Genomic DNA, 22,671 nt, shown 5'->3' with positions numbered 1-22,671 from the left:
CAACACAGTTGTGAAGAGGGCTCGACAACGCTTCTTCCCCCTCAGGAGGCTGAAAATATTTGGCAGGGGCCCTCAGATCCTCAAAAGTTATACAGCTGCACCATCGAGATCCTCTTGACTGGCTTCATAACTGCTTGGAATGGGTTGTGCGTATAGCCCAGTACATCACAGATAAAGCAACACCTCGCGGCATAACGCCTCTCCCCTATTTGACCTAGATAGTTTGTGTGTATGGCCCAGTACATCACAGATAAAGCAACACCTCGCGGCACAACGCCTCACCCCTATTTGACCTAGATAGTTTGTGTGTATGGCCCAGTACATCACAGATAAAGCAACACCTCGCGGCACAACGCCTCTCCCCTATTTGACCTAGATAGTTTGTGTGTATGGCCCAGTACATCACAGATAAAGCAACACCTCGCGGCACAACGCCTCTCCCCTATTTGACCTAGATAGTTTGTGTGTATGGCCCAGTACATCACAGATAAAGCAACACCTCGCGGCACAACGCCTCTCCCCTATTTGACCTAGATAGTTTGTGTGTATGCATTGATATGTAGGCTACGTCTTGATGTATGTAGCATGTCCTTGAGCTGTTCTTGTCTAATGATGTTCTGTGTGTTATGTTTCATGTTGTGTGTGGACCCCAGGAAGAGTAGCTGCTGCTTTAGCAAAAGCTAATGGGGATCCTAATATAATACCAAATACCAATACCACTGGGGCCGAGCTCCCTGCCATCCAGAACCTCTATACAAGGCGGTGTCAGAGGAAGGCCCAAAAAATTGTCAAAGACTCCAGCCACCCAAGTCATAGACTGTTCTCTCCACTACCGCACTGCAAGCGGTACCGAAATGACCTGTAACCAAAATGACCCGGAATAGCTTCTACCCCCGAGCCATAAGACTTCTAAATAGTTAGTTACATAGTTAACCAGATAGCCTACAGGTGTCACGCCCTGACCATAGATATCTCTGTTTTCTTTATATTCTGGTTAGGTCAGGGTGTGACTAGGGTGGATATGCTAGTTTCTGTATTGTCTAGGGGTTTTGTATTGTCTAGGGTTTTTGTATGTCTAGGGTTTTGTAGGTCTAGGTATTTGTATGTTTATGGTGGCCTGATATGGTTCCCAATCAGAGGCAGCTGTTTATCGTTGTCTCTGATTGGGGGATCATATTTAGGCGGCCATTTCCCCTTTGGTGTTTGTGGGTTCTTGTTCTATGTTTAGTTGTACTATTCATATAGTGTCACGGTTAGTTTTATTATTTTGGTTAGTTTGTTCAGTGTTCATTCTTGTAATAATAAAGAATGTACGCGTACCACGCTGCGCCTTGGTCCGACTCATACGACGTACGTGACACCCGGACCATCTCCACCCTTTTTGCACCAACTTTTTTAACGCTACTGCTACTGTTTATTATTTGTCATTTATTTATTTGTTATTTATTATTTATTTGTTATTCGGCATTATTTGTCATTTATTTGTTTATTATTTGTTATTTATTATTTGTTGCCTAGTTACTACTTATATCTCAATTACCTCGTACCCCTGCATTGTTGGGAAGGGCCTGTAAAGTAAGAATTTCACTGTTAGTCCGCACCTCTTGTTTACGAAGCATGTGACAAATCATTTTTTATTTGAGCAGGCCAACAGGTCATTCCTTTCCTTCAAACATGTTATTAATATGTTCAACATACCAGAGTTATCAACAACATGACACATATACCTCATACACAAAGCATACAACACAAAACAACAACGCCCAAGTCCTCCAAAACCACAATCAAACATGTTACAACGAGACGACATTTCAAACATCCCTGCAGTTGGTCCATAGCCACCCCAACACGCCCCGGTACCCACACCCCAACACGCCCCGGTACCCACACCCCAACACGCCCCGGTACCCACACCCCAACACGCCCCAACACACCCCAACACGCCCCGGTACCCACACCCCAACACGCCCCGGTACCCACACCCCAACACGCCCCAACACGCCCCGGTACCCACACCCCAACACGCCCCCCACACCCCAACACGCCCCGGTACCCACACCCCAACACGCCCCAACACGCCCCCAACACGCCCCCAACACACACCCCAACACGCCCCGGTACCCACACCCCACGCCTGCACACGCCCCACGGTACCCACACCCCAACACGCCCCAACACGCCCGGCCCTGGTACCCACACCCCAACACGCACGCCTGCACCGGTACCCACACCCCAACACGCCCACGCCTGTACCCACACCCCAACACGCCCGCCCGTACCCACACCCCAACACGCCCCCCACACCCCAACACGCCCGTACCCACACCCCAACACGCCCCGGTACCCACACCCCACCCCCAACACGCCCCGGTACCCCACACCCCACCCACACCCCAACACGCCCGGTACCCACACCCCAACACGCCCGGGCCCGGTACCCACACCCCCAACACGCCCCAACACGCCCCAACACGCCCCACCCCAACACGCCCGGTACGCCCCAACACGCCCCCGGTACCCACACCCCAACACGCCCGGTACCCACACCCCAACACGCCCCCCAACACGCCCGGTAACCACACCCCAACACGCCCGGTACCCACACCCCCAACACACCCTAACACGCCCCTAACACGCCCCAACACGGTACCCACACCCCAACACGCCCGGTACCCACACCCCAACACGCCCCCGGTACCCACACCCCAACACGCCCGGTACCCACACCAACACCCCAACACGCCCCCAACACACCCCAACACGCCCCCCAACACGCCCGGTACCCACACCCCAACACGCCCACACCCCAACACGCCTGGTACCCACACCCCAACACGCCCGGTACCCACACCCCAACACGCCCGGTACCCACACCCCAACACACCCGGGTACCCACACCCCAACACGCCCCAACACGCCCCAACACGCCCCAACACGCCCCAACACGCCCCAACACACGCCCCGGCCCGGTACCCCCCACACCCCAACACGCCCCGGCCTAACCGCCCGGTACACCCCAACACGCCCCAACACGCCCCGGTACCCACACCGCCAACACGCCCCGGTACCCACACCCCAACACGCCCCACGGTACCCACCCCAACCCCAACACGCCCGCCCGTACCCACACCCCAACACACCCCAACACGCCCAACACGGTACCCACACCCCAACACGCCCGGTACCCACACCCCAACACGCCCGGCCCGGTACCCACACCCCAACACACCCCAACACGCCCGCCCGTACCCACACCCCAACACGCCCGGTACCCACACCCCAACACCCCAACACGCCCGGTACCCACACCCCAACACGCCCGGTACCCACACCCCAACACGCCCGGTACCCACACCCCAACACGCCCGGTACCCACACCCCAACACGCCCGGTACCCACAACCCCAACACGCCCCAACGCCCCGGTACTCCACACCCCAACACGCCCACCCACACCCCAACACGCCCGGTACCCACGCCCCAACCACACCCCAACACGCCCGGTACCCCACCCCCAACACGCCCGGTACCCACACCCCAACACGCCCGGTACCCCCCACACACCCAACACGCCCACGCCCAACACGTACCCACACCCCAACACGCCCGCCCCCGGTACCCACACCCCAACACGCCCGGCCTGCCCACACCCCAACACGCCCGGTACCCACACCCCAACACGCCCCGCCCCCCACACCCCAACACGCCCGGTACCCACACCCCAACACACCCCCAACACACGCCCCGGTACCCACACCCCAACACACCCCCAACACGCCCGTACCCACACCCCACGCCACACGCCTGGTACCCACACCCCAACACGCCCGGTACCCACACCCCAACACGCCCCACGCCCAACACGCCCCAACACGCCTACCCACACCCCAACACACACCCCAACACGCCCCGCCTAACACGCCTAACACCACACCCCAACACGCCCGGTACCCACACCCCAACACGCCCGGTACCCACACCCCAACACGCCCGGTACCCACACCCCAACACGCCCGGTACACCAACACCCCGGTACACACCCCAACACGCCTGCAACACCCCAACACGCCCGGTACCCACACCCCAACACACCCGGTACGCCACACGCCCAACACGCCGGTAACACGCCCGGTACCCACACCCCAACACGCCCGGGTACCCACACCCCAACACGCCCGGTACCCACACCCCAACACGCCCGGTACCCACACCCCAACACGCCCCGGTACCCAACACGCCCAACACGCCCGGTACCCACACCCCAACACACCCCAACACGCCCGGTACCCACACCCCAACACGCCCGGTACCCACACCCCAACACGCCCGGTACCCACACACCCCAACACGCCCGCCCGTACCCACACCCCAACACGCCCGGTACCCACCCCAACACCCCAACACGCCCGGTACCCACACCCCAACACGCCCACGGTACCCACACCCCCCAACACGCCCACGGTACCCACACCCCAACACGCCCGGTACCCACACCCCAACACGCCCGGTACCCACACCCCAACACGCCCCGGTACCCACACCCCAACACGCCCCAACCCACACCAACACGCCCGGTACCCAACCAACCCCGCACCGCCAACACACCCCAACACGCCCCGCCACCCCAAACAAACACGCCCAAACGCCCGGTAACACCCCAACACGCCCAAAAACACCCCAACACGCCTGCACTACCCCCAACACGCCCCCACTCAACACGCCCGGCACACCAGGCAACACCCCACCAGACACCTGAACAGTTTGTACTAGATGAGCACCCCAACACGCACATCCGCCCGATGAGGTGCCCCAGCTTGTTAGATCAACCAGACACCTGAACAGTTTGTACTAGATGAGCCCCAGCACATCCGGAGCCCCGAGGTGCCCCAGCTTGTTAGATCCATCTGTATAAAAGGAAGTCAAGCAAATACATCTCTGCAGTTGAAGGAAACTGAAAAACTGTGAATGTGATAAAACCATATTCTTGTTGCAGTTGCTGAAAAACGTATGGCGTGTGCCATCATAGAATAAATGATTCCCCATTAACTCCAGCCACTTTAATAATGGGAATTGATGGGAAATGATGTAAAATATATCACTAGCCACTTTAAACAATGCTACCTAATATAATGTTTACATACCCTACATTATTCATCTCATATGTATACGTATATACTGTACTCTATATCATCTCCTGCATCCTTATGTAATACATGTATCACTAGCCACTTTACTATGCCACTTTGTTTACATACTCATCTCATATGTATATACTGCACTCAATACCATCTACTGTATCTTGCCTATGCCGCTCTGTACCATCACTCATTCATATATCTTTATGTACATATTCTTTATCCCCTTACACTTGTGTCTATAAGGTGGTAGTTTTGGAATTGTTAGCTAGATTACTTGTTGGTTATTACTGCATTGTCGGAACTAGAAGCACAAGCATTTCGCTACACTCGCATTAACATCTGCTAACCATGTGTATGTGACAAATAAAATTTGATTTGATTTGATTTATTCTGTGTCGTGGTTCCAGCTTTGTACCAGTCTTTAAACCTCACTTTTTGATTGGCAGTTTGAATGTTTCTTATTTAATTTTAGGTTGCTTGTTGTGCCAAATAAATATTGACATTACTCTGTGAATTGATTAAAAAAATTTTTTTAAAGGTAACCCCTAATCTGTTCAAGCCATGCAGCAGATCCATGCAAATGATACATTAGCCATTGAAACCTCAAAACCATCCACTGATGCTCTGTCATCTCTTTATAATGGATGTGGACTGATGCCTTTAAACAATGTGTCCCAGTGGCATTAACTGACCTTTACCATCAACAGAGAGTTTTTTTTAGAACAAATGACCTGTCTCTGGATAAAGGTCAAATAGGACAGACGTTACAATAGTAATTATGGGCTACAAATGCAGGTGGGACTTTTTTGCCTCCCAGGACATGACATCATAGTCTTCATGGTACCTCTAGTCACTAAGGCTGCATTTACACAGGCAGCCCAAATCTGATTCTTTTGCCTCTAATTGGTCTTTTGATCAATCAGATCTGCTCTTCTGGCAATAATTGGGTAAAGAAAAATCAGAATTGGGCTGCGTGTGTAAACTGGAGACTTCAAGAAGCACTCAAACAGACTTGATCTGATCTAGCTACTGTTGTACCCTGTATCTCTCTTTATATTACTTATTGCGTTTTATTCTGCTTTAACAAGCACTTTGAGATTCTGTCTGTAATGAAAATAATTATAAAAGTGTAATACATTATTTGTTTTATTACTGTAGCATCTTTAGGGGAGAGAGGGTCTGGGGGAAGTATGAAAAGCACATCATCTGTTTACGCTACACACACTCCAGAAACAAAGTCCTACAGGAGAAGGAAATTATACTGTGCGAAATAGGAAATTCAGAATAAATATTCTGATTTGAAGCCAGAAATTTAAAGTGGTGGAAAATTGTGGTGGAATATGTAAAAGGAAATTACCCTTAATCTTCTTCACTCATTTCAGTGGTTGGTTTTATCTACAATACTGCAAATTAGGGGATGAGGCAAAATCATTACTATTCTGTCATTCATTTAAAATGGACACCTTTATAAAATGTGAATTTCAATAGACCGAAATTACACAAATGTATGTAAAAAAATAAACATGATCTGACAGTGTTATAGCTCTGTACAGAAAATGTACATCTGTTATCAAGTCATGATAGTAGAGGAGGCCTGACTTCTTGATTAATGCGTTTTGGGTATGTTTCCTATGAGCATAAGGCTGGCAGGACCCAGGCTTTGGAGGAGAAATCAATTGCCAAGCTTTTAATGGGTTTTAACATATTTCTTGTGTTTCTCCCATGTGAGAGTTTTTGAATGGAGCAGCATTTGTCATCATTGTGGCCTCAAAGTGGGTATGATGTTACACTGATCTAGCATTATCGTGATCGCTACTACAGAGCCTGTCATATGAGGATCCCAGCATGCTTTACTGTGAGGTGGAAAATGTATTATATTCATTTTGTCTTAGCCCCTGATGAATGAAGGGCTTAGTCAGGAGGACAGAAAACACACGGAGTTGATGGGGACATGGCACTTTCCACAAAATGACTGCTTCAGAGTGGATTAGATTACAACATCTAATGAGACCGTGGTTGGTACATACTGTAAAGTAAACATTTCTGATGCATGGTGTGGGGCCAGAACAGTGATTCTCAGCGGGTTGTCAATAGCTGTGTTAATAAGAGTGGTCTTTTCTAGAGCCAAGTCCTGCTTGAGTTGGCGGGGCCCAATGCAGTGGCTTACTCTGGGACTTAGCATTTATCTGTCTAGCCAGGATCTCAGATGATCAGTGCACAGACCTGGAGCAGTCTTCCAAATGGGCCTTCACGCTGCCAGCGGACAAATCAAATGGAAAACAAGGAAACTGGCAAAGTAGATAGAGGAGAGCATTGGAATGAAATACAGTAGATGTTAAGAGGAGAGGAAAGATTGATATAGTGGCGGCTCCAGAGAGCCCAAACCTCTGCTGTTTGGTAGCATGAGTCATGATGTCACGTGGCAAATCACTTGTCTCCGACAATTTTTGTTGTTGTTGTAGACAAAAGGAACTCTGCTATAAGGAATGTTCAGGCTGACATCTCTGACTTGGGTGTTCCAATCAGTTTCAGAACTCCCACAAAGAGATCTTAAACACCACTTTACACTCAGCAGTGTAATTTCACCCTCTGTGCAAAGGGTGTTGTTGCTGCTAGCCTGCTACAACAACTTATTTTGGAGGAAAGAAAGAAGACTGTTTAGCCAGACAATATAATAAATAACAACTAAATCCAATTGCTTGAAACGAGGCGAAATCAAATCAAGTCAAATGAAGTTAGAGGTTTTACACAACGAGGTAAGCTAATGCCTGACCATGTTTGGTGCACGTGCTTTCTCAGAGAATCTCTTTTTTAAGGGATCTGGATAAGAGCGTCTGCTAAATGACTTAAATGTAAATGTAAATGGATAAAATGGAACAGAACATCAGCACAGATGTATTTCTGATTCTGCATCATAGCTGTGGTGCTTTACAGGTAAAACCACAATAAATAAAATGCATCTATTCAAAACATATGGTGTAGAGTAAGGTTTAGGGTTGACTGATACTAATGGTTCTTTGAAGAGACAGACAAAACTGCTAGATCTACAGTATTTTCCTCACATAGGATCTAATGATAAGAGAGGAGGTGGTGGCACTAATGCCCAGCATATAATGTACTTTCAGTGAAACACACTGAATTAGAGAGGTGGGGGGCTTTAACCCTCTGAATTAGAGAGGTGGGGGCTTTAACCCCTCTGAATCAGAGAGGTGGTGGGGGCCCCTCTGAATCAGAGAGGTGGGGGCTTTAACCCCTCTGAATTAGAGAGGTGGTGGGGGGCTTTAACCCTCTGAATCAGAGAGGTGGGGGCTTTAACCCCTCTGAATTAGAGGGGTGGGGGGGGGCTTTAACCCCTCTGAATTAGATAGGTTAGAGAGGTGGGGGCTTTAACCCCTCTGAATTAGAGAGGTGGGGGGACTTTAACCCTCTGAATTAGGGCTTTAACCCCTCTGAATTAGAGAGGTGGGGGGCTTTAACCCCTCTGAATTAGAGAGGTGGGGGGCTTTAACCCTTCTGAATTAGAGAGGTGGGGGGACTTTAACCCCTCTGAATTGAGAGGTGGGGAGCTTTAACCCCTCTGAATTGGAGAGGGGGGGAGCTTTAACCACTCTGAATTAGAGAGGTGGGGGCTTTAACCCCTCTGAATTAGAGAGGTGGGGGGGCTTTAACCCCTCTGAATTAGAGAGGTGGGGGGGCTTTAACCCCTCTGAATTAGAGAGGTGGGGGGCTTTAACCCTTCTGAATTAGAGAGGTGGGGGGGGGACTTTAACCCCTCTGAATTGGAGAGGTGGGGGAGCTTTAACCACTCTGAATTAGAGAGGTGGGGGTGCTGCCTTAGTCGAGGCCACATTATACTGCAAACTGATACAAATAAAGATGGGTGTCGGTGTGGTGTAACTAACGATCACGCTAGGACAACTCAAAGGCCCCTCTGCGCAGTAGGTCTGGCAACATCATAACATAACCCTCTATGCTCGGATGATAAAATGGCTGCCCTGTCTCAGTTGGTCAAACCCAACCACTCCGAAAACAAAGGAACAAATCAGCAGAGCTGGTTATTTGAAGAGAGATTATTCAGCTCTCATCTGTGAAAGAAATACAAAGAGACGTTTTAAAAGTTGGAAAACAAACTTCCACTCTGTAGTTCAGAACTGCCTCTGACGCTTCCGCACTTGGAAATGATTTATTTGCTACAGCAAACTGCAGATTGATTCATGGCTCCTTTCCGAATTGATGACAGAATGCAGAAACAAGGAGGCCTGTAGTGCACATTGTGTACTCCCTGAAAGATGTGCCTTGTTGCTGACAACAGCATATAAACACATGTCAGAGAAAATTGCATCTCGTTTATGTCACACAACCAGGAAATAAAATGTGGACATTTGCTGCTAAAACACATCCCTATCAATAGTTAAGAAAATACTTATTTGACCAAAGAGTACTGTATGTAGGCAATGTGTTCATGAGACCCGAATACAAAATCATCTGGTTCAGCACCATCCCCAGAGTGTCCAATATGTTTAGCTACATGAGCTAAGATTACACACATGCAGAATCAATTTAAGAGTTAGACGTCATAAAATGTTATAACGTTAGAAGTTATGTTATGGGTTGTTCTACGAAATGAGTGTCTTTTGCCTCCCTTTTGATGTTTAAAGTAGAAATTGTGCACCAATACTACATTTTCAAAGCCAGTTATATTAAATGAAGTGCCCTTTAATATAGACCACATGGAGAATTAAATAAATGCCATATGTGCAGTATGAAAGTGCCAAACTTCAGCATTTTGACATGTCCCTCTGATCATTCTTTGTGACTTCTAGGAAGATTTTAACCCAATTAACCCCCAGAAATGTCTCATTTGATTAGTGATTAATTTACATCTTTCCCCTCCCTCATTTTAAGGTCAACCCTGAACTGAACTCTCCTTTTAGTTAATACTGTGAAACTATTCCTTTTAAACATTGAACATCTAATAGTCAAATTCATAGTATAAAAGATGGTGAGCAGGTTGTACAGTTTTTTTGTCAGTTTTCTGGTGTTTGTTGGTGGGAAACTGAGCGGGTCGAACATAACAGGTCAAAATAGACACAGATAGACAGGCTAGAATGTTTGAAAACATGAGTTTTTTTGTGAAGCTTTGCATTCAATTGCCATTCCGTGTTGCACACAACAAGCTTAAATTCCTCTTGTCCCAAGGGGCTGATTTAAAGATGTAGTCAGTAATATCAGAAGCTAGCAGATTCATTACTTAACAGCAACAGCTGCAAATTCCAATAAAAAGTGTCTTTGTCTAACAACGCTAACGTGAATCTAGCAAAGATCTTTTGTGGGTCAGAGTGCAGTATTTATTTTGTTTCATAGAAGAAACGTTTGTTAGCATGTCTCTCACACTAGCTTTAGTCACAGAGGGAGCAGGCCTGCTTAGCCAAGTGGAAAAGGGGAAGGGAAAGGGGGATACCTGGTCAGTTGTCCAACTGAATGAAAGGGGGGATACCTGGTCAGTTGTCCAACTGAATGAAAGGGGGATACCTGGTCAGTTGTCCAACTGAATGAAAGGGGGGATACCTGGTCAGTTGTCCAACTGAATGAAAGGGGGATACCTGGTCAGTTGTCCAACTGAATGAAAGGGGGATACCTGGTCAGTTGTCCAATTGAATGAAAGGGGGATACCTGGTCAGTTGTCCAACTGAATGAAAGGGGATACCTATTCAGTTGTCCCACTGAATGAAAGGGGGAAACCTGGTCAGTTGTCCAACTGGATGAAAGGGGGGGATACCTGGTCAGTTGTCCTACTGAATGAAAGGGGGACACCTGGTCAGTTGTCCAACTGAATGAAAGGGGGGGATACCTGGTCAGTTGTCCAACTGGATGAAAGGGGGAAACCTGGTCAGTTGTACAACTGAATGAAAGGGGGAAACCTGGTCAGTTGTCCAACTGAATGAAAGGGGGATACCTGGTCAGTTGTCCAACTGAATGAAAGGGGGATACCTGGTCAGTTGTACAATTGAATGAAAGGGGGATACCTGGTCAGTTGTACAACTGAATGAAAGGGGGAAACCTGGTCAGTTGTCCAACTGAATGAAAGGGGGGGATACCTGGTCAGTTGTCCAACTGAATGAAAGGGGGGGATACCTGGTCAGTTGTCCAACTGAATGAAAGGGGGATACCTGGTCAGTTGTCCAACTGAATGAAAGGGGGGATACCTGGTCAGTTGTCCAACTGAATGAAAGGGGGATACCTAGTCAGTTGTACAACTGAATGCATTCAGTACAGGGGGAGGGGGGGGGGGGGTCCTAGCAACAGGTGCCTCTGAGGGAGACAACATCTGCATACTGGACAAATTCCCATAATTTGTTCGGACCTAACAGCTAGCACGACATCTAAAAGAGCTTTGAAAAAAATATGATTTCAGCTAATAGGGAGAAGTATCAAATCAAATCAAATGTATTTATATAGCCCTTCTTACATCAGCTGATATCTCAAAGTGCTGTACAGAAACCCAGCCTAAAACCCCCAACAGCAAGCAATGCAGGTGTAGAAGCACGAGCTAAGAAGTACAGTGTCTAACAAAATAACTACACTGATCATAAACTGTTTCCATGTCATGTACATTTGTCTACATTTGTCGATATAATTCATATTTGCTCAACCTTTAAGATGAAGTTGTCAACCCTGCTATTTTATTTGGCACTTAATAGGCACTTACTATAGCCGTTTTTCTATATAATAACCTTGAGATGGTTATTTGATAATATTAAAATGAGGTGAAATCAAACGTTTTTTTGTTGTTGTTGTTGATCATGTTCACATCTCAAAAGGTTTTGAATTGGTGGAAAATATGACACGAAGTCAAATGTCAGATTTCATTTTGACCAAAACAACCAATACAAAATTGTAGCTAAATTCCCAGCAGTCCAAGGTGAAATCAAGTGCACCGTAGCCAAGATCCTCTTGGCTGTGTGAAGACGTCAAAAACTCACAACAACCCCTCAGACTTTAAACAACCTCACTTCTCGTCCGCAGAGTGATATTAATTAGACAAGAATACAGTTATGACAGCCTTGTCCTGATCAGCACGCTTCTATTATTCAAAGTCAACAGAACATTAAGCCACAGTGGCTTTCCTGACCAGTGGCGTTACCCTCTCTTCAATTGTTATTACATCTAGCCGTGACCAACTGCGAGGTGATAGATAGCAGCATTGGGGGAGGTGGTAGATAGCAGCATTGGGGGAGGTGATAGATAGCAGCATTGGGGGAGGTGGTAGATGGCAGCATTGGGGGAGGTGATAGATAGCAGATTGGGGGAGCAGCATTGGGGGAGGTGATAGATAGCAGCATTGGGGGAGGTGATAGATAGCAGCATTGGGGGAGGTGATAGATAGCAGCATTGGGGGAGGTGATAGATAGCAGCATTGGGGGAGGTGATAGATAGCAGCATTGGGGGAGGTGGGATCTCTACATTTCGCCATTAACAAAACAACATGCTACACACCAGGCATGGATGGAAAAGGGGACGATGTCCAGCAAGCAAATCCAACAGGGGTTGAACATGTTGAGGACAGAGAGGCCTCACAGCACTGGACCTTCCCCCAACCCTCACTACCTCACACCCCTTCACCAGACAGCTAGAGACATAGAAACTGCACAACGGCCACAGTAAGTGGACCTTCAGGGTCTGAACTCTGTCACCCCTCAGCTCTCCCCAGCTTTCCCCAACCCTCACTACCTCACACCCCTTCACCAGACAGCTAGAGACATAGAAACTGCACAACGGCCACAGTAAGTGGACCTTTAGGGTCTGAACTCTGTCACCCCTCAGCTCTCCCCAGCTTTCCCCAACCCTCACTACCTCACACCCCTTCACCAGACAGCTAGAGACATAGAAACTGCACAACGGCCACAGTAAGTGGACCTTCAGGGTCTGAACTCTGTCACCCCTCAGCTCTCCCCAGCTTTCCCCAACCCTCACTACCTCACACCCCTTCACCAGACAGCTAGAGACATAGAAACTGCACAACGGCCACAGTAAGTGGACCTTTAGGGTCTGAACTCTGTCACCCCTCAGCTCTCCCCAGCTTTCCCCAACCCTCACTACCTCACACCCCTTCACCAGACAGCTAGAGACATAGAAACTGCACAACGGCCACAGTAAGTGAATAAAACTATTAGTATTGATAGAAATGGATCAAGGCCAATGGTAGATGTTCCACTGGAGGTCATAAGGTGAATGCACCAATTTGTAAGTCGCTCTGGATAAGAGCGTCTGCTAAATGACTTAAATGTAAATGTAAATGTAGATGTGTATAGTTCAAGTCTGGGTACAAAATGGTTAGGTCAGGTGCCTTTAAAACCAAGTTCCATTTATATAACATACTTATTTTTCTTGATCATAGCATTGATATGATGCTGTGTTCAGATACATAGGAAACTCTTTAATTTCACGAGTCTATTTTCTGTCGCACCTGTCAGTGAGTCACGGTCCAAATGATTGGCCTGAATGGTCCAATGAGAAAAAGGATTCATTTGACTATTTTAACAAAGGCTGTTGAAAACCCTAGTGGCTAAAATGTAAATGACTTGCCTCATTGCGAGTAAAACTAATTTTAAAGGCATATGAAGAATGTAAAATACTGAGATAATATCACATAATATGCATTAGATGTTTATTTTGTAAATTACTTTTAATGAATGAACATGGTATTCTTCTAACCAAACCTTTCATAATACTAAAAGTTAATTTATGGAAAACACTGCGGGGGAAGGGGGGGCAATTAGCCAACTAGAGAAAAGAGATGCATTCACGATCATGTTCACAATCAATGATCTACAGTCAACGTTAGCATACATTAACTACGTTAGCTGATATATGTTCATTTAAGTTCAAATATGTTTTCTTATCTACATTATATGCAGTAGTTATATGCAGTAGTTATATGCAGTAGTTATATGCAGTAGTTATATGCAGTAGTTATATGCAGTATATACAGTAGTTATATGCAGTAGTTATATGCAGTAGTTATATGCAGTAGTTATATACAGTAGTTATATACAGTAGTTATATACAGTAGTTATATGCAGTAGTTATATACAGTAGTTATATACAGTAGTTATATACAGTAGTTATATGCAGTAGTTATATACAGTAGTTATATACAGTAGTTATATACAGTAGTTATATGCAGTAGTTATATACAGTAGTTATATACAGTAGTTATATACAGTAGTTATATGCAGTAGTTATATGCAGTTATATACAGTAGTTATATACAGTTATATGCAGTAGTTATATACAGTAGTTATATACAGTAGTTATATACAGTAGTTATATACAGTAGTTATATGCAGTAGTTATATGCAGTAGTTATATACAGTAGTTATATACAGTAGTTATATAGTTATATACAGTAGTTATATACAGTAGTTATATACAGTAGTTATATACAGTAGTTATATACAGTAGTTATATGCAGTAGTTATATGCAGTAGTTATATACAGTAGTTATATGCAGTAGTTATATACAGTAGTTATATACAGTAGTTATATGCAGTAGTTATATGCAGTATATACATAGTTTTACTGAATATCAATACATATATAATGAACAGAAATATAAACGCAACATGCAACAATTTCAACCATTTGATTTAGTTGCAGTTCATATAAGGAAATCAGTCAATTGAGATAAATTCATTATGCCCTAATCTAGGTATTTCACATGACTGGGCAGGGGCGTAGCCATGGGTGGGCCTAAAAGGGCATGGGCCCACCCACTTGGGAGACTGGCCCAACCACTGGGGAGCAAGGCCCTGCCAATCAGAATGATTTTTTTCCCACAAAAGGGCTTCGTTACAGTCAGAAATACTCCTCAGTTTCACCAGCTGTCTGGGAGGCTGGTCTCATGATCCAACAGGTGAAGAAGCCAGATGTGGAGGTCCTGGGCTGGCGTGGTTACACGTGGTCTGTGGTGAAGAAGCCAGATGTGGAGGTCCTGGGCTGGCGTGGTTACACGTGGTCTGAGGTGAAGAAGCCAGATGTGGAGGTCCTGGGCTGGCGTGGTTACACGTGGTCTGAGTTAAAGAAGCCAGATGTGGAGGTCCTGGGCTGGCGTGGTTACACGTGGTCTGAGGTGAAGAAGCCAGATGTGGAGGTCCTGGGTTGGCGTGGTTACACGTGGTCTGCAGTTGTGAGGCCAGTTGGACGTATCATGCTAAATTCTCTAAAAGGACGTTGGAGGCGGCTTATGGTAGAGAAATTAACAATAAATTATCTGGCAACAGCTCTGGTGGACATTCCTGCAGTATGGATGCCAATTGCACGCTCCCTCAAAACTTTAGACATCTTGTAACGGCTTTCTAATGGTGAAGGAGAGTCGGACCAAAACGCAGCGTGTCGATTGCGATTCATGTTTTAATAAACAAACGTAACACGAATCTAAACAACACTACAAAACAATAAACGAAACGAAAACCGAAAACAGCCTATACATGTGTCAACTAACATCTAACACGGACATCAAGACACTCAGGACAATCACCCACAATACAACCAAAGAATATGGCTGCCTAAATATGGTTCCCAATCAGAGACAACGGTAAACACCTGCCTCTGATTGAGAACCACTTCAGACAGCCATAGACTCTCCCAGAACACCCCACTAAGCTACAATCCCACTAAGCTACACACCACATACAAAAACCCATGTCACACCCTGGCCTGACCAAAACATAAAGAAAAACACAAAATACTTCGACCAGGGCGTGACACATCTGTGGCATTGTGAGTATGGAACATTTCTGGGAACTTTAATTTCAACTCATGAAACATAGGACCAACACTTTACATGTTGCGTTTATATTTGTGTTCAGTATAATCTTGCCAAAATCACCTTATTTACAAAAACAAAAGGACCACACACAACCATCCATAAAACATATAGATATATCCTTATTATGTTTTATTTTGTAAGGTTTTACTGTATACAGTAATGCAGATATCCAATGCATGTTCTCTGAATGGAGGACAACGTCTCAAAAGGTAGGCTACCATAGAGGAAAGGTTGTGTCCCTGGCCTTCTTGTGAAAGCCTCTCTCCCTGTGAGATAGGTTATACCGTTACCATGGTAATCAGGTCAAGATGTTGATGAACGTCACAACCTGAGTAACATGTAATCTTTTCAGTCTGTATACAGCCCTGTGCAAATGTCCTCAACATGCGCTGGACAGGCTGGACAGGGAACAGAGATGGGATAGAGGCTTCTGGAATCTCCTCCCTGTCTAATTCCCAGGCATGCAGAGAGTTCCACACTAGCTGTCCTCCTAAGGGAATAAATCCTATTCATATGACATATTCATGTATCGCTTGTGAAAATTCAGTAGCTCTGTCTATATTTTTGAGATGAGTTTGCAGCTTATCAAGTCCACAAATAAACATTCCCTGGCATTCATCTGGGAGATGGAGAAAAGGGCAAGCTTCTGTTCTTAATCTAGGGATAGCTCTTAGGACATACTGAATGACAGTGGTTGTGTCTGCATGGGTGGAAACAACCCACACATCTTAATCTAGGGATAGCTCTTAGGACATACTGAATGACAGTGGTTGTGTCTGCATGGGTGGAAACAACCCACACATCTTAATCTATCAACATTGTGTTTTGGTTGTTTAGTCTATAAAACAGTGATTTTTGAAACATTATAAAAAAAGTGACCCAATGTCAATTTATTTGGTCCATAAAGTTGATGCAATAATAATACCAGTGAAAATGCCAGAGGAGTAAAGGATATTTGAACAATCATGAAAAATCATGAGATTAAACATCAGTGACCTGTGACATCTATTGAAGAGGCTAAATAGGTACAGATTTTGGTAAACTAATCTCAAAAATATATTTGTGGGGAACTTTCACGGCTTTATCGATTTTCAGCATCGATACAGATAAGAGAAGTTAACCAACCCCGTAAATGAGGAATAAGTTGTATTCAGTACGTTTTCGCAATGGAAACCTTTTATAAATTTAAGAACCATACAGAAGCAAAAAACATAGTAAACGGAACGGGGAGGAAACTATAGTTTTCATTGCAAAACATTATCCGTTTGGAGTAAAAATGGTTTCTGTTGCAAAACGCTTTTGCAACAGACGAAACGTTTTGCAACAGAATTGCCGTAATGAATACACCTGTAAATTGACAGTTGAAACACCCAGCAGAAGAATGTCAAAGCTCAGCATCCAGTTAAAAAACAACCATTAAGTACACAAATCAAAGAGATACAATGTGAGGAGATAAGAGATAAGGGGGAGGAGGGAGAGGGAGAGGGAGAGATGGGGGAGGAGGGAGAGGGAGAGGGAGGGGTAACTGAATCAGCACTCTCAGCTACCAACTGCAACAAGCAAGAATCATTTTTCTCAGTCTGGGGGTAGGTTTATAGTCTAAATCCTTGCAACTGCATAACAGTTCATTAAAAGCAAACCCAGCAAACCAAAATTGGTTCTGTCACATTCCCAGAACATCCTTCGTTAGGTTGCCCTAAATTTTGCCTGATGTTGCAACATTTTTTAAATTTTACCTGGGAGGTGGCAGGTAGCCTAGTGGTTAGAGCGTTGGGGGTGTGTGTGGGGGGGGGGGGGGCAGGTAGCCTAGTGGTTAGAGCGTTGGGCCAGTAACCAAAAAGTTGCTGGATCAAATCCCCAAGCTGACAAAGTAACAATCTGTCGTTCTCCCCCTGAACAAGGCGTTTTACCCACTGTCCCCCTGAAACAAGGCGTTTTACCCACTGTTCCCCGATAGGCTGTCATTGGAAATAAGAATGAGTTCTTAACTGACTTGCCTAGTTAAATAAAGGATAGACTGGAAACCTAGCAAGAACCTCAGGGGAATGTTCTGTGGTGGATTTTACAGATGTTGTGCACAACATTTTAGTGAATGTTAGGAAAACATTCCAAGGATTTCATTTTAAACACAAATAAACAACAACAAAAACATTTAGCTATTTTTGGGGATGTTACCATCCTAATATGACATTAAAAAAACTAACTAGAGCACAATGGGAATGTTAGCTAATGTTCTGGGAATGTTGCCAGTTTGCTGGGTAAAATCTGGTAGCCTCAGATTTGAAAATGATGCAGTGCACTTGATGTTAGCACTCTCTCGGCCTCATCAGTTTGTGTTGTACCCTCTAGCGCTACCAACACATCAGTCACGTGTTCCTCAACATTTTTCTCACCAATTGAATCTTAATCCTCTGCTTTCCCTTTGCTAAAATAGCACCTTTATCTGATTATCTGATAAAGGAAAGAGAGAGAGCGGGAGAATAAAGAGTGTCAGCCTAGTGATGTTTGAAATCGGACATTATTTCATCTGGCACGCTCAGGAAACGAATATCTTCATTTACGACGCAGGTATGTGTTATGGGGATGATGGTGGCGGGTGGGTGAGTGGGTGGGGTGTATTGAACTTCTACAACTAATTTGGGGCTTTTCAGATAAATGCTGCATCCTGCATTGTCACAGCAGCCTGGTACTAGATGGAGGAGGCTGGGGGATAAGGGGGAGGAGGGAGAGGGAGAGGGGAGAGATGGGGGAGGAGGGAGAGGGAGAGGGGAGAGATGGGGGAGGAGGGAGGAGGGAGAGGGCGAGGGAGAGGGGAGAGATGGGGGAGGAGGGAGAGGGAGAGGGAGGAGTAACTGAATCAGCACTCTCAGCTACCAACTTTGCGCTTACTCATAACTCCATGCTCCTCCCAAACGGTTGACAGCCAGGCTCATTCCCTGCTTCCCTCACACTCCTGTCATTCATCTTTCTGGACAGCCAGGCTCATTCCCTGCTTCCCTCACACTCCTGTCATTCATCTTTCTGGACAGCCAGGCTCATTCCCTGCTTCCCTCACACTCCTGTCATTCATCTTTCTGGACAGCCAGGCTCATTCCCTGCTTCCCTCACACTCCTGTCATTCATCTTTCTGGACAGCCAGGCTCATTCCTTGCTTCCCTCACACTCCTGTCATTCATCTTTCTGGACAGCCAGGCTCATTCCCTGCTTCACTCACACTCTTGCCAATCTCCAACAGCTTCAGCCACACTGAGTATACAAAACATTATAAAACATTATAAACACCTGCTCTTTCCTTGACATAGACTGACCAGATGAATACAGGTGAAATCTATGATCCCTTACATTTACATTACATTTACATTTAAGTCATTTAGCAGACGCTCTTATCCAGAGCGACTTACAAATTGGTGCGTTCACCTTAAGACATCCAGTGGAACAGCCACTTTACAATAGTGCATCTAAATCTTTTAAGGGGGGGGTGAGAAGGATTACTTTATCCTATCCTAGGTATTCCTGAAAGAGGTGGGGTTTCAGGTGTCTCCGGAAGGTGGTGATTGACTCCGCTGTCCTGGCGTCGTGAGGGAGTTTGTTCCACCATTGGGGGGCCAGAGCAGCGAACAGTTTTGACTGGGCTGCGCGGGAACTGTACTTCCTCAGTGGTAGGGAGGCGAGCAGGCCAGAGGTGGATGAACGCAGTGCCCTTGTTTGGGTGTAGGGCCTGATCAGAGCCTGGAGGTACTGAGGTGCCGTTCCCCTCACAGCTCCGTAGGCAAGCACCATGGTCTTGTAGCGGATGCGAGCTTCAACTGGAAGCCAGTGGAGAGAGCGGAGGAGCGGGGTGACGTGAGAGAACTTGGGAAGGTTGAACACCAGACGGGCTGCGGTATTCTGGATGAGTTGTAGGGGTTTAATGGCACAGGCAGGGAGCCCAGCCAACAGCGAGTTGCAGTAATCCAGACGGGAGATGACAAGTGCCTGGATTAGGACCTGCGCTGCTTCCTGTGTGAGGCAGGGTCGTACTCTGCGGATGTTGTAGAGCATGAACCTACAAGAACGGGCCACCGCCTTGATGTTAGTTGAGAACGACAGGGTGTTGTCCAGGATCACGCCAAGGTTCTTAGCGCTCTGGGAGGAGGACACAATCCCTTCTTGATGTCACCTGTTAAATCCACTTCAGTCAGAGTAGATTTAGGCAAGGAGACAGGTTAAAGAAAGAGTTTTAAGTCTTGAGGTAATTCAATATTACCGACCTGGTTAAAAGAGTACACAGGGAGCTGGGAGTAGAGAGGGGTCTGACCAGGTGAGAGGCTGGTCACACGGTGCAGGGGAGGATTTAGTGTGGCTCTGTAAGCAGCTGTACTGTAGTCGAGGCAATTTAACATCATTGGTTTAACCAATTAAAACTATTCATAGAGCTATGCAATAATGTATGTAGACTAGTAGTTAGAGTGGAGGGGCGGCAGGTAGCCTAGTGGTTAGAGCGTTGCGCCAGTAACTGAAAGGTTGCTGGATTGAATACCTAAGCTGACAAGGAAAAAAATCTGTCATTCTGCCCCTGAACAAGGCCGTTAACCCGCTGTTCCCCAAGCTCCGAAGTCGTGGATGTCGGTTAAGGCAGCCCCCCCGCACCTCTCTGATCCAGAGGAGTTGAGTTAAATGCAAAAGACACATTTCAGTTGTACAACTGACTAGATATCCCCCTTAATGAGAGGGAAATACAATTTTTGAGCATTTCTGGAGACATGAGGAACACATTTTGGGCACTATTCCCATTGAGGACAACAACAAAAACATCTTAATTGGTAATCAATCAAATAACCAGAAAAACATTGCAGATACACTACATGATCAAAAGTGCTCGTCAAACATCTCATTCCAAAATCATTGGCCTACAGTCGAGCCAAGGACTTGTTTCCATTCAGCCACAAGAGCATTAGTGAGGTCGAGCACTGATGTTGGGAGATTAGCCCTGGCTCACAGTCGGCGTTCCAATTCATCCCAAAGGTTTTCGATAGGGTTGAGGTCAGGGCTCTGTGCAGGCCAGTCAAGTTCTTCCACACCGACAAACCATTTCTGTATGGACCTCGCTTTGTGCACTGTAGCATTGTCATGCTGAAACATGAAAGAGTGTTTCTCAAAACTGTTGCCACAAAGTAGGAAGCCATTATTCGTCTTAAATGTCATTGTATGCTGTAGCATTAAGATTTCCCTTCACTGAAACCATGAAAAACAGCCCCAGACCATTATTCCTCCTCCACCAAACTTTTTAGTGTGCATTGGGGCAGGTAGCGTTCTCCTGTCATCTGCCAAACTCAGATTCGTCCATCGGAGTGACAGACGGTGAAGCGTAATTCATCACTCCAGAGAACACGTTTCCACTGCTCCAGAGTCCAATGGCAGTGAGCTTTACAACCACTCCAGCCGACGCATGGAATTGCGAACGGTGATCTTTAGGCTTGTGTGCGGCTTCACGTCCATGGAAACACATTTCATGAAGCTCCCGACAAACATTTATTGTGTTGACGTGGCTTCCAGAGGCAGTTTGGAACTTGGTAGGGATTGCTGCAACCAAGGACAGACTAGTTTTACGCCCTATGCTCTTCAGCACTCGGCGGTCCCGTTCTGTGAGCTTGTGTGGCCTACCATTTCACAGCTGAGCCGTTGTTGCTCCTAGATGTTTCCAATCACAATAACAGCACTTACAGTTGACCGGGGCAGCCCTAGCAGGGCATTATTTTGACAAACTGACATACTGGAAAGGTAGTATCCTATGACAGTGCCACATTGAAAGTCACTGAGCTCGTCAGGAAGGCCATTCTACTGTCAATGTTTGTCTATGGAGATTGCATAGCGGTGTGCTTGATTTTATACACGGGGTGGCAGGTAGCCTAGTTGTTAGAGCGTTGGGCCAGTAACCAAAAGGTTGCTATATCGAATCCCGAGCTGACAAGGTAAAAATCTGTCGTTCTGAACAAGGCAGTTAACCTACTGTTCCTAGGCTGTCATTGTAAATATGTATTTGTTCTTAACTGACTTTCCTTGCCTGTAAAATAATAAATACACCTGTCAGCAATGGGTGTGGCTGAAATTGTGGAATCTATTGATTTGAAGGGGTGTCCATATATAGTGTATATTATCAGATGATCGTGTGTCAAGTTGAATTTAATCATTATTTTAATATAGACTGCTTTCTTGAGACTATACTATTTCATGTCAGTGGGAAGATGTGACAGTGCTCAAGTCTGTCCAAAACAGAAAACATCGAAGCTATTTTATTCACTATTGTAATGCAAATTGCCAACTGTAGTCTCTAAATGGACTCTTAAAATAGAGGCTGTAAAATGCCTGGCCAAGTTACCGATGTGAAGAGAGTGAAAGAGGCCCCATACCAGAAGTGAAAGAGGCCCCATACCAGAAGTGAAAGAGGCCCCATACCAGAAGTGAAAGAGGCCCCATACCAGAAGTGAAAGAGTAGTCTCTCATACCAGAAGTGAAAGAGGCCCCATACCAGAAGTGAAAGAGGCCCCATACCAGAAGTGAAAGAGGCCCCATACCAGAAGTGAAAGAGGCCCATACCAGAAGTGAAAGAGGCCCCATACCAGAAGTGAAAGAGGCCCCATACCAGAAGTGAAAGAGTAGTCTCTCATACCAGAAGTGAAAGAGGCCCCATACCAGAAGTGAAAGAGGCCCCATACCAGAAGTG

General features: G+C 46.3%; 1 protein-coding gene across 1 annotated transcript in view; it reads left to right on the top strand.

The window, feature by feature from the left end:
- Positions 1-22,671, top strand: part of LOC135573730 (uncharacterized) — a 47,352-nt gene that overhangs the window by 252 nt on the left and 24,429 nt on the right. The window contains exon 2 of the mRNA XM_065023407.1: positions 1,828-4,071. Coding sequence (XP_064879479.1) covers positions 1,828-4,071 — 2,244 coding nt within the window. The remainder of the gene's footprint in view (positions 1-1,827; positions 4,072-22,671) is intronic.

The sequence above is a fragment of the Oncorhynchus nerka genome, linkage group LG10 (genome assembly GCF_034236695.1).
Source record: "Oncorhynchus nerka isolate Pitt River linkage group LG10, Oner_Uvic_2.0, whole genome shotgun sequence".
Classification (NCBI taxonomy): Eukaryota; Metazoa; Chordata; class Actinopteri; order Salmoniformes; family Salmonidae; genus Oncorhynchus; species Oncorhynchus nerka.
Note: the sequence above shows the minus strand (reverse complement) of the source record. Positions and strands in the feature narration are given on the sequence as shown.